This window comes from Nycticebus coucang, chromosome 10, assembly GCF_027406575.1.
Source record: "Nycticebus coucang isolate mNycCou1 chromosome 10, mNycCou1.pri, whole genome shotgun sequence".
NCBI lineage: Eukaryota > Metazoa > Chordata > Mammalia > Primates > Lorisidae > Nycticebus > Nycticebus coucang.
This window is the reverse complement of record NC_069789.1, coordinates 91006980-91019469: the sequence shown is the minus strand read 5'-3', so window position 1 is coordinate 91019469 and position 12490 is coordinate 91006980. Positions and strand designations below refer to the sequence as shown.

General features: G+C 45.7%; 1 protein-coding gene across 2 annotated transcripts in view; it reads left to right on the top strand.

Annotated features, from left to right (window-relative positions):
* The first annotated feature begins 510 nt into the window (after positions 1-510).
* PRRX1 (paired related homeobox 1) overlaps positions 511-12490 on the top strand; it is a 74137-nt gene continuing 62157 nt past the window's right edge. For both annotated transcript variants that reach the window (XM_053607642.1, XM_053607643.1), the window contains exon 1: positions 511-1805. In XM_053607642.1, the coding sequence (XP_053463617.1) occupies positions 1565-1805 (241 nt within the window). In that variant the 5' untranslated portion in view covers positions 511-1564. The remainder of the gene's footprint in view (positions 1806-12490) is intronic.

Genomic DNA, 12490 nt, shown 5'->3' with positions numbered 1-12490 from the left:
ATTTAATAGGCTGTCTCTACCGAGCCAAACGTAGCCTGAACACGCTTGCTCTCTCATCGTTTTCTCCGACACTCCCTTCATTCTCCCCAAAACAGAACAGCAAGAAACGTTAAAGGGGGGTGGGAGTAGGCAGAAGGAGAAGAAAATTTGATTGTGATAGTTGTGGATTTTTTCCAACAAGTTTCCCCGCAGCTGTTATCAAAACATGCAAATGAGATTTTCCAACAGAATCTTAAACAAATCTGGAAGAGTTAATGCCGAAGCAAAATAATCAGCCCGTTTGAAGTGACTGTGGGTTTCAGTTTGTCTTTTCTCCCCTTGATACTATTGCACGGGAATGATAATTAGACCTGTACTTTAAAAATCTAAAGGGGCTCTCTAGCTCTCTTCCCTCCCTCTCTACCCCCTCCTCCCTCTCTCCCTCTCTCACTCCTCCTCCTCCCTTTCTCTCTTGCTCTGATGTTGGCAAAGGGGGTTTTCTTAATCAGACTGTTTTTTGGTTCGAGGGAAAGGAGGAAGAAGGAGATTGTGATGGAGAAAGGGGATCTGTAAAACGTCAGGCACGGCACAAAGGCTTTGCCACGTAATTACAGGCTCCTATTAAGTCGAGATCTGCCCTCCCAGGGGTCTCCAATTTTCTTGTATTCCCTACAAAGCCTCCTCTGCATGCCAGTTTGTGCCTTTTGAAGTGCCAGAGAGCTTCTTGATCCAACTGAGAAGGAAAAAGGAGCTCAGCAAGAAGAGGGGGAGAGAGAGAAGGGAGAGGGGGGAACCCGCCACCACCCTCCTTTGGACTCTGGAAGCCCTAGTTTTTTTTAATTTTTAATTTTTTTTTTTTTTTTACTCCTTACGAAAAGTAAAGTGAGAATCCTGCTCTCTAATACATCTGCAAGACATCACCCTCTCCTCCTGAAACTTTAGTCACTCCTGAGAATCCACAGGAGTGCAGAGAGGGGGGAACGCGTTTTCTTGAAGATGTTTTAAAGCTGGAACAAGCCTTCTTCTGTTGGTGCTTGAACTCTTGCCTGGGAATAACTTCTCTAACCTTAAAAAAAAAAAAAAACACTTTGATTCTTCTCTCCCACCCTCTTCTCTCTTCTTCTGTTTGTCTAACTCCCCCGCCCTGCTGGCCTCCCCTTTCCTCTCTCTCCCTTATTATTATTTTTAGTGTGCGCGTGCGGACGCTTTTGTAGAGTTAGAAGGGATTTTTTTCTCCTGACTTGAACATAAGGTGCCTTTTTAATTTTTCTTTTTGGTGCGGATTATCTCTTTGGACCGCGCCGGACTTGGCCTCAGGAAAGCAACCCAGGCTGTGGAAGGCGGCTGGTGCAGAACGCTCTGCTCTGCACAAGGGGGTCCCCCCGCCCTCTTTTCCACTTTTTTTTTCTTGGCCTTCCTCTCTTTCCCTCCCTCTTTCTCTCTCTCTCTCTCTCCCTCTCTCCGACTCTCTCTCTCCACTCCCCCCTCTTTCTTCCCCACTCTGCTTCTCTCCCCCCTCGCGCCACAGCGTTTGGTGTTGATTCGAGCGGGAAGAGGGGGGTGGGTGGGATAGGAGGGGGAGACCATGACCTCCAGCTACGGGCACGTTCTGGAGCGGCAACCGGCGCTGGGCGGCCGCTTGGACAGCCCGGGCAACCTCGACACCCTGCAGGCGAAAAAGAACTTCTCCGTCAGTCACCTGCTAGACCTGGAGGAAGCCGGGGACATGGTGGCGGCACAGGCGGACGAGAGCGTAGGCGAGGCGGGCCGGAGCCTGCTGGAGTCGCCGGGACTCACTAGCGGCAGTGACACCCCGCAGCAGGACAGTGAGTGAGGGGTGCATGCCTACGCTGCGGGAGTGTGCCCGGGACAGAGGGCTGGGACCCGTGCAGGGCGGCGGGAGTCCGACCCGGGCCAAGGGAGAAGATCGGGAGTAGGAGAGGTGGTGGCAGTTGTCTAAAGGAAAGGCTGGTCACAGGAGGAACGGGCTGAGGAACGGAGGGCTTCCTTAGGGCTTGGCAGAGGCGGCCGCTGGAGAGACGCTCGGAGGCCCTGCGGTTGCGAGCAGAAACTGCCCACCGCGGACTCTAGCTTAAGCCGACCCAGCTCCGCTGCGTCCCGGGCGAAGGCGGCTGCCTGATCATCCGGCAGGCAGGGCGACTGAGCCCGGCTGGGAAAAGGTCCCGCTGGGGCGCCAACTCAGGGAGCAAGCCCTGTTTGGGAAAACAGCGGGTTAATGACGCTGAGTCGAGTCGGGGGCTTCTCCCGGTGGTATGTCTGGTCTTGGAAGAGGGCCCCGCGCACGGGGAGCGCGACCGGCGCTGCTCCGGCCCCACACTCCACGCGGGCACAAGGCCCGGCGTGCCCGGGAGGCCGCGAGGGAACGCCTGGTCCGAGCCGCAGCACTTGCTCTCTGCCCCCTACTGTCGCCTCTCCTGCAAATGGGTTTGAGACCCCAGCTGAGTCAAAAGTCTGGCGGACTTGGGCAAGGTCCGGCCGAGTGAAAGGAATGTCTGTTAGGGGTGAAACCCGAGATTCTGCCTCCGCATGATCCCGCATTAGGGACTTCAGGGAAGCTCAGGCTTCAATATCGAGGCCAGCGTCACGTCCCAGGGGCTCTAGACAGTGGCCCCTTCAGAAAAGTTCACGCTGCCTCCCTCCCTCATCCTCACGCACAGATACTGCACCCGGTGAAAACTTCTCCTCGCGTTGTTAAGGCTGTCTTCAAACCTACTTCAAGTGTTCCCCGACCTTTTGAGTAATAGACCTGTCACCTGGCTCATCCCAAGTGACACAGGGCCGGATACGCACAGATATTCCCTTTTCTAAAATGAGGCTTATCGCTTCTCATGCTGTTATTTGCTGATTACCGTTTCTTCTTCAAATTTGGAGATTTGGGGGACATCACCATTCTATGATTTTCACAAAACGTTGCCCTTCTGAGACTCTCAAAAATTAGAAACAACTGGAAACAGGGCCTGGACACAATGATGGGAGCCCAGCGGGCCGAGCTAAATAAAGCAGTCCAAGGGGAGAGGTCCTGTCCAGACCAGAGAACGCGCAGGCCCCTCGCCCTGCTTTCTTAATTCAGGCCTGGGCGGCCCTCCGTGTTTTGGCCAAAATCGGCCTAAGACTAATCCACCCTAGACCGACAGGGGCAGGATGAAGAGGTCCGGCTTGGCCTTTCGCTGAAGAAAGGCAGCCAACTCTGAGGAATGAAGAGTCGGTGTCCCCAAGTCCCCGGTCAGTGCTGGGCGCAGGGGCAGAGACATTGAGCTTTGGGTTTGCGGCTTGAGGGGCTGCTGAGGAGTTACATGTGCATGGGGGCACTTTACCTCCAACAAAATGCACTGTGAAATACCATGATTATTTTTAAACTATTCATAAGGAAAATGTAAAACACAAAAAGGAGAGAGAATAGTATTTGGGATTCGTTTTGCCACTTCTGCACATTAAGTGGTTTCTGTTTCTCCAAGGCTGATTATTAATCGAAACATTTATCACTATTGGGAGAACTAGAGGCTGAGCCATGACAGAAAACATGGCCTAGAAGTAACTTCTGTGTAGACGAGGGTGGGGCAGGAGAGGTCTGACAGTGTTGCTTTGCCCAAAGAGAAGGAAAGAGAAGAGAAAAGCAGGGCCCAGGCCTGCAGTTTCCTACAACTGTGGCCCAGGTCGGTGCCAGTCAGTGCCAGAAATTGCAGGACTGAAGGGATGCGGATGGTACCTGTTGTTTGGTTCTGAAAGTGGATACCATGAGAAGGGAAATTGGGATTCAGGTGACATTGTAGTGGGTACCAAGCACAGTTGGGCGGTGCTGGCCCTGGAATGCCCCTGAGCAGATTTGAAGGCTGCTGGGGACAGGGAATGGCTCCTGTGAGACCTGGGCCTGGCCCAAGGGGGGCTGCATGGCCATGTGGCATCCTCTAGGACTTGAGGAAAAGCTTGGGGTTTGGAGTGGACCCTGTTTTCTGGTAGAGGAGGACAAGACTCCAGAAACCCGCCTGCGCATGACACTCAATCCTATCTTGGAGATACAAGGAGTAGAAAGGCCTCATGGGTAGAAAATGCCCAAAAGGCAACTGAGGCCAGGAGGTTAGCTAGAGAGAAGATGCACTACAGGAGGAGGGTCAGTGGACTGCTCAGAAGGAGGCTGCAGAAAGCAGGGTGAGGCAATGGGGACAAAGTGACTGGCTAGCTACCTGGACCTGGGGAAGCAGCCAAGAGTTGAGAAAGCACACACACAAGCACCCATACAGGCATACTCTGCAGGCCTTGCCTCCCAGAGGGGGCCACCGGGCCTATTTTTATAACAATCCTGGGATGAGAAGGGAAAGGTCTGACAGCTGGGTGACCAGCAACCTCCAGAAGGACCCTCCTCTGTAGTTCTTGGGCATCCAGAGTTGCCCAGGATGCTGTTGTGAGCTCCTTGAAAATCAGGACCTGTGGGCAGCACTGAGCCCCCAGCCTGCAGTGGACAGTGAGGGTCAGACTGGGAACTAGGGAGTAGAGGAGTCTCGGAATGGAAGTCTGCTGGATTGGGAAAATATCATCTTTGGAGAGATGGGAAACATTCAGAAGGTACCTTTGACTCTTATCTATACAGAAATAGCCCTGATCCTTCTTTCTGAATTTTCTTTTCAAATGAAATCAGCAAAACAAATCCCCCTTACATCTTCACTATTAGATTCTAAATTTTGCAAGATTTCTAATTACAACCTGAGTTGAGTGTAGCAAAGAGAAGCTAGGTATTGTCTAAAGGTTTCCCCTTGACCTCCTGGGCATTTCAGTTCTCCTCCTTAGTTGATATTCACTGCATTTTCCTCTCTATTGGACTACCTATTTCCCCCTTTACTAATTCTTCCAGTCTGGTAAATTTCTCACACCTCTGGGTTGAAGTGCCTTAAGTGTTTGAAGAAACATTTCTTTACTACTGTTAGGAATCCAATGGCTAATGGGGGAGTGTGGAAGGCGAGTAGGGCTGGTGATAGAATGGAGCTAGTCTGGGAAGGAAAGCGGAACAGGTCATAAAAATAGGCAAACCTATTTCTAGTCCTAGGACAGAGCATCTTGCCGTCATTTCTTAATCTGAACTTCTGCAAACTCCTAAAAAAAAACCCTCTAAATTAGTGAAACCAGATTGTCCTAATAAGACCTTTTGTTGGAAACACATGTAGTCATAAAAAGGTAGACGGAAAGTCAATTAGACACGCGCGCGCACACACGCACACACTCACAAGCCAGGTCTAAGTGTGCACCCGGGCGCAGCTGGGCCCTGGCCCGCGGCGGGACGCAAATGCAGAGCAGGGACGCGGGAAATCGATTTGTCACAAAGGGAGAGGTGTAAACGCGGCGCGAAGGAATTGCCCGCGCAATCTTTCAGCCTTGCTCTCAGGCCCAACTCCACCGACGTCCCTCTTTGCTAGGAGAAAATGCCCAGGAGGACATGAACATTGGAGGGGTGGGGTGTGTGTGGGGGGGTGGCTTCCCAGTTAGAAGGTTCATCACAAGAATATCAATCCTCCTAGAGTCCCAGTGTTTACGAACAGATGTGGCCGCCAGGAATTTTCTTATGAGGCACCGCCCTAGGCCCCTGGAGCCGGTGCTGATGCTGGCACTCTAATTTTGGTTCTCAATTATCTCAATTAAAAAGAGCAGCCAATAAAAAATGTCATTTTAAGGGTAGCCTGGAAAATTTTCTATTTGGGGCGGGAGAAATCCAGGACCAAGGAACAGCATCAAGGCCAGAGAAGAGGTGGCCAGTTTATTTTTCAGGTAGGGGCAGGAAACTGGATGGCCTCCTTCTCTTAAAATTTTGGAGAAATTGACAGTCTAGTTATTCCCATCCACTTTGGAGGAACGGACAATTTCCAGTTCCGAGCGTGTGAAGATAGTCCTGTAAAGTCCAAGGCCCAGGCTGCCAACTCACAGGGGCTCCAGATTCCCCAACTCTGGAAGGCCGAGGCCCTTTCCTCAGCGTTTGTTTCGCGGATGAAACCATTTTCTAGACTCAGAGCTCCTTTCCCACCGGTTAGACGTCTCTCAGTCTTGCACTTAGCTTAGCGACCTCACCCCGGTGCGCTCAGGTCAGGGCGCCAGCGCGTCAGGCGGGCAGCTTTGGATCACGCGGGTCCCTACAGTTCTTCCTTCTTCCCAGGGGCGTCATTTTAGATTTTACAACACGAGTGAATAAATCATTCTCAAACCAACAGGATGTCACCTGCTTCACGCCCCCTGCGAAAAAAGTCCATTCAGAAGCAGTGAGCTTTTCTAGTCCACCAACCCAGATCCGCTCTGATTGAAGCTTTGAACGCTGCGCTCCGCCAGCAGCCAGCTCCGTCTAGGACGCTTTTAAGTGACAGCTGTAGATTTTCAAACAAGAGAACCCTTAGATCAACTTGATTTATTTTTATTTTAAAAAAGGTGTGTTATAATTCCTTTCCTATACTGTTTACCCGCCCCTCTCCCTCCGTCAGACTAGCATTGCGCTCAAGCAGACCTTTAGCTTCTGGAGAACCCTCCTAGTGGGCTGAAGCACCAGGGTATCTGGTTTAAACGTCTGCGCGAGCCTGTGCGTGCGCTAAGACCTCTGCGTGCTTCCAACCACTGGCAGAGTCCCCTTTCAACCTTTCTGAGAACATGCATTTATTTTTTAACCTTTAGAAGAGATGATGTCAGCAAAAACCATACGAAGAACAGCTTTAAAAAAAATTGGGAGAGTGTTCGTAGCGTTTTGCTTATTATGTTTGAGATAGTGGAAGAGTTTGGGGGTAAGAGTGTCCCTTCAAAGAAAAAATAAAATGTGCGGGCTCAGCATTCTCTATTCAAGCCTTTGCAAGTTTAATCAACGATGGGAGTATTCTTTGGAGCAAGACATAGAAATTTATGAGAAATATTTGGATAAGGGACCAACTCCCTATGGCCACTTTGTATCCAAACATTTAGGGAACTATCTGTGAGTGCACACCATTGTAATCAGATTGGGTGCTCTGCGCTGAATTCTGTGTTTTATTTCGATGCAGCCTAGCCTGAGTACCGCTTCTACCAGTTTCATCTCCTGTAACCCCTGTCAACAGTATTATTATACATCCACAAAAATGTGGAAAATCAAATAGATTGGTGAGTAGGCTAACAACACCCCTCAAACAGTAATAATACTATCAACAAACGACTACCATTCTCCTTTTTTCTGAATTCTGCTTCTTATCAAAACAATAAATTTGAAGATACATTGAGAGAAAGCTGGGAAGGAACAATCGTGGGTGTTTTGGGGTCTGCAGGTTAATTTTTCACCTGTGGACATCACCACGTGGTCTAAATATCAGCAGATTTGGGGTGCTGTCACTTGTTAAATTTAGTGCAATAGCTTCAAGGAAATACTCATAGAGATGGGCATAGGGTATTGATTTTAGGTTTGAGGCTTAAAAAATAGTATATTTCACTTGCCCTCGGACCACGTTTCTTGATGGGAAAAAATATATGGAAAGATAATTATAGGGGCAACAACCACTTTCGCTTAGGGGAAGGGAATAAAAGGCACGAATGGGGGTTGGCGAAGGAAATTTTATGGAAGAAAATAAAGAAAACATGGTGGAATCAATCAATCGCACAAGCGGCTTAGAAGACGTTGAGTACAATCAGAATCTTGAGAATTCTGCTATCTCTTTAGTTCTCAAATATAGTAGTCAGAGTCTGAGTTATGATCAGAACACATTCGCCTGGTACTGGATCCCAGGTCCTCTCCGGCATCACCTAACGAGGAAGGTAATTTCCAAGAATGGGGGGGGGAGAGCTTATTTTTACTATTATTGATTCTCGCGGGCTTAGCTCAGAATAAGCAATAAATTTGAAATCTATTTACTAATTTGAATCCTGAAGATTCGAGTTTTGAGAAGGTAGAAGGGCAAGCATTCTTATTTTGTTCGTGTTCATGCAGTTATCTTTCAAGTGACTGGAACTTTTCTTAACGGGTGAGGGCGAGGACAGACTATAAAGCAACTCAGCTACAGCAATGGGCTCACACAGCGTTGAGAACAGCAGGCTCCTTTTGAATCTCACCCTTTGGGGGGAGTGAGAGGGTGGAATAAGTCGAGGAGGAATTAATTCAATGGAAAAGTTTTAACGTTTAAAACAGAGCCCACAGTATCTTTGATTTAAATGGGTTGGTCTCTGCCGGGGCAAACACTCAAAACACTCCTACCCTACCCTTTTCCTTCGCGTTGCAGCGAGTAGGGTTCAGGCCAGCCTGGCAGAAGCGCTCCTCCTTGCCTTCTCCTGCCGAAAGGAGGCGCAGTCCTCCCTGGCAGAGGCTGGGACCCACACTGCCTTCAAAAATCATTGGGCTTGAGCAGAAGAAACAGAGACTCCTGAACACAAGTAGCAAAATCTGCAGAATCATAGCGTGAAGATGCTTCAGGAACTATGTGGACATAAGCTACGCTTATGCGTTTTAATGGAAGCATTGCAGATGCCACCTAGACGCACCGTCTTCATCTCTGCCTTTGAAATGTGGATGGTCAGAATTCCAGAGTGAAAAGGAAGGGAGGGGAGTGGAACTAGAAGATCCTGGGATTCATGGGTGCTACGACTGGAAGCTGGGTGCCATGGAAAAGGAAAGGATTTGTCCTTGGTGGTGGAGGAACTTTTCTGAGCTCAGGTTTGAGGGAATGGGGTATCTGGGTGATATTAGTGAGATGCTGCAAAACTGAAACCCTCCTAGTATCCAGGTGACCCCACAGAAATCTGCATAGTATCCAGGTGATTTAAGATAGAGGAGAAAATCTGGCACTCTGGAGTTAGTCCCTAGGATCAGGGTAACCTTCTTTATCCCAAAAGAACAAGAATAACTGCCTAACTGCCCCAGATCTTGTGTATGCCTGCAACTTGCCTTCTCAAAGCCATTTCCAATCCGCAAATCTGATTCCTGGCCTCCACCGAGCCTTGCTTTTTTGGACAAGAGTTTCAAAAGGCTCATAGGCAACATGAGGATACACACTCAACCTTTCTGTAAATTTGGGGATTTTTCTACTTCTCTTCTTACCATACTCTGACATTGAGGTCAATAAGATAAGGCGATAATTGGAACAACAAAGTGGCAGAATGAATATTTTGTGTCTTAGTATAGATTATGGTTAGCACATACCTTCCAAGCTAATTTGAGCTGGGCTGTTCACTAAAAACAGAAGCACAAGGCCAGAACTGTAAGGGAAATTGCTTTCCCACAAATTTCTGTCTGAGAATAAGAACATTCACCCAATTCACTTAATTTCTCATCATCAGTCATGTCATTCGGTTTTCAAAGACCTCACAGTACTGGAAGGTGGTGTAGTTATAAATAAGCATAAAAACAGATGGGTTGCTCTTCCAATATTCTAAATATTTATGGGAAGGCCAAATCTTTTCAAAGAGGATTCAGATATACAGCTTAAAGGCCAAGGGGCCCAACTCCATCAAAATTTGAGCCAGGATGTGCTAAGTTCAATTAGCTTGACTATGGGCAAAGTGTAAGACCTAGCCAGCATTCCCAGTGTATAGAGAAAACGACATTTTCTCAAATTTCCATTGTATTTTCCACACAAATTTAGTGCTAGTCTGAAAAGGGCTTGGTAGATTTGGCTTGGGCTGAAGGGTGGTGGTAATGGAGTTGGTGTTCCAGACTCCTGCCCTTGTCTGCTATCCTTTTACTTCTTTGCTCACTCCCTCTGCCCCAAGAGTCTGTTGAATATCTATGTGCTACAGAAAAAAACTGGAGCATAGAGGCCCCAGAGGCCTCTTAAATGCTGCATTCTAGGATCTTCAGAAAAAGAGAGGGCTGTTGAACACAATTATATGTAAGGTTGGACGTACTTTTTTCTTCTTTGCTAATTCATTTTATAGTAGCCCAGTTAAAGATTTCTTGGGGAGTAAGGTTTGGGAGACTGGTTATGCTTCTGTTTCCTTTTCAGGTAGCTCATAAATACACAGTGTTGAAAGGTCCAGTGGAAATAGGGATTGAATCTAAACTTTTAGCTAGGATTTTTCCTATATTACATTAATCCAAATTGGGAGGTAACAGTAAATAATAATTATGTACATTGTGGACTTTGCATTTTCTTACCACTGCTACTTCCCTTAATACTGGTCTGGGTTCCAGCAATCATATACCACTGGTACAGCTGCAGACTGTTGCCCGAGCTTGTGTAATACTTATTGAGTGATAGAATGGGCTCTCCATCTTTAGATGGACACCTTTCTAATCTAGCCAGTGTACAAGTCCACCTTTTGTTACTTTATACTTTGCATAGGAAGTGTTCTCCTGTGGGTACAAAATTCAGACATTTGGACTCATCCTTGACTCTCCTTCTCTTACATCTCTGTTCCATCCATCCCCAAATCCCCAAGAGTTTACCTTCTAAAATCACTTGGGTACTTTGCCTTTTGAAATCTTTATTTAGCTCACCTGTGCTGCTGTACCACCTTCCTAATCTGTTGGGTTCCCCTGCATCCATGCTTGTTCTCAAGGTGTAGGTGATGAAGCAAGGATATAATAGATCCCTAAAGAATATCTGGTGAATGACTGAATGATAAATGCTAGTGTGTTTTTCTACAAACACTTTTTAAAAAAATTATGGCTTTCCCTTTCTTTAGAACTCATGATCACTTTTTATTCTTTTCTACATCAAGACTGAGTTATTTATCTGATGTGTATTTTTTTAAATCACTCTTGATAGTCTCTATTCCCATCCCTGATCCAGCAACCTGCCTGATCCCATGCACAATACAGATGGGATCCGTTCCCCTATTGCTCCCTATTGTATTAGGTTAGTCCATTTCCCCATGTGCTGGAGTCTCATTTCACATGCTCTGCTCTCATTTCTGCTTCTCTGACTTCTGATCTGAAATGTCTTTGCACCATGCTGCTTTTTGCAAATCTACCATACTATCTTCCAAGGTTCTGCTCCCACCATACCTCCTTGCGAGACCTTCTCTCATTGCTTCATTTCGGACCACACAAATCCCTCTTTTCAATGCTTTTCTAGAAATAATCAGTGTCTCTACATATAGTGCTCAATTATTTTCTACGTATTTTAAGATTGTTAATTTAGAGAATTTCTTGATGGTTAGAGACTTTGGGGGGAAGTGTATATTTCCACCGTGTATAGCAAGCACAGCTGCAGTAAGCAAACAAATTAAGTAGATGAAAATAGATCATTTTTGGGGTGGGGAATAGTGGGGTTCTATTGTTCTTGCAATCTCCAGCTGCAAATATTTCTTTTTAATTACAGGAGTACAAAAGTGCAATATATGCTTATTTTAGAAAATGTGTTATTTTACATTAAAAAATTCACATGGGAACATCAAGTCACTGATATTTTACCACTGTGAGGTAGATATGGTTAATATTTTGGTGTTAAAATATTTTCTTCTAGCTTTTTATACAATTTTGGATCATATTGTATTAACATACTTGATTATTGATTTTTACTTAGTCAGTGGAGGAATTTTTAATTCCGTTTTCAAAGACTTTGTTTCTCCCAAATTAAGAAAATACATAAGCATTTAACCCACTTGCTCTCATCAGAAAAACCAAGCATACACACAACCGACAAATGAAAAGTTCCCTAAGGATGATGAGAGCTATGGCATCAGTTAATTCTGAGCTTTCTCAGCTTCCAATGGGTGCATTTTCATCAGTAAAGTCCTTCAAAGTAAATAGTTTCTTTTTCTTTTCTGCTTGTTCTAGCTGGGAACCTTTGCTAGACATGAGCGCATGTCTCCTTTTGAAATTGGAAAAGTCTGCATAATACCTAAAGGATGTTCTGAGACCACATTTCGAGAACTACTAGCCCCTGCAAATTAGCTTTTACATGGTTTGATAAGGAAGAGCTCAAAAAATGAGTGGAAGAAAAATATTCTAGAGAACTGAAAATTTTCTATTACCGTTGATCCCTGGATCTTTATTTTTTCTTTTATGAATAAAAGCTCATACATGCTTTTGTTAAAAAAAAAAAAAAGAGAGAGAGAAAAGAAAATGAAATTTTTTCTTTATACTTTATAGAGCTAGAGGTAAGATAGTGACATATTCCAGGACACAATAATATGTTTTAACAGAGGAAGAAGCACTTATGAAAAATCAAAGATAATCATGAACATCTACAGCACCCCAGGTTTTATTTAAAGTGATAATTACAGGGAAAATGTAAATTATTATGATGATTCCCATTTAAAAATCATTGTCAGGTAAGTTGACATTAAAACATTTGCCTGATGAATACTTATATTTGATTTAGGAAAAGTATTAATAAGTGATTTAAAATCATATAGAACAAAAAATTAATATTATGGATTAGATATATCTTAATAGTTAATTTTTCTCCTCACGAGAAAGGGGGAACAGAGAGAGTAAACACCATTTTTGAGAACTAAAACCCACACTTGCCTAAATAAAAGTTTCTGCAGTTCCCCACATTGCTTATTTCTAAGGGAGGCGAGAAAGAGAACCACCCAGAGAGCTCTTTGCTTATTACCAGAT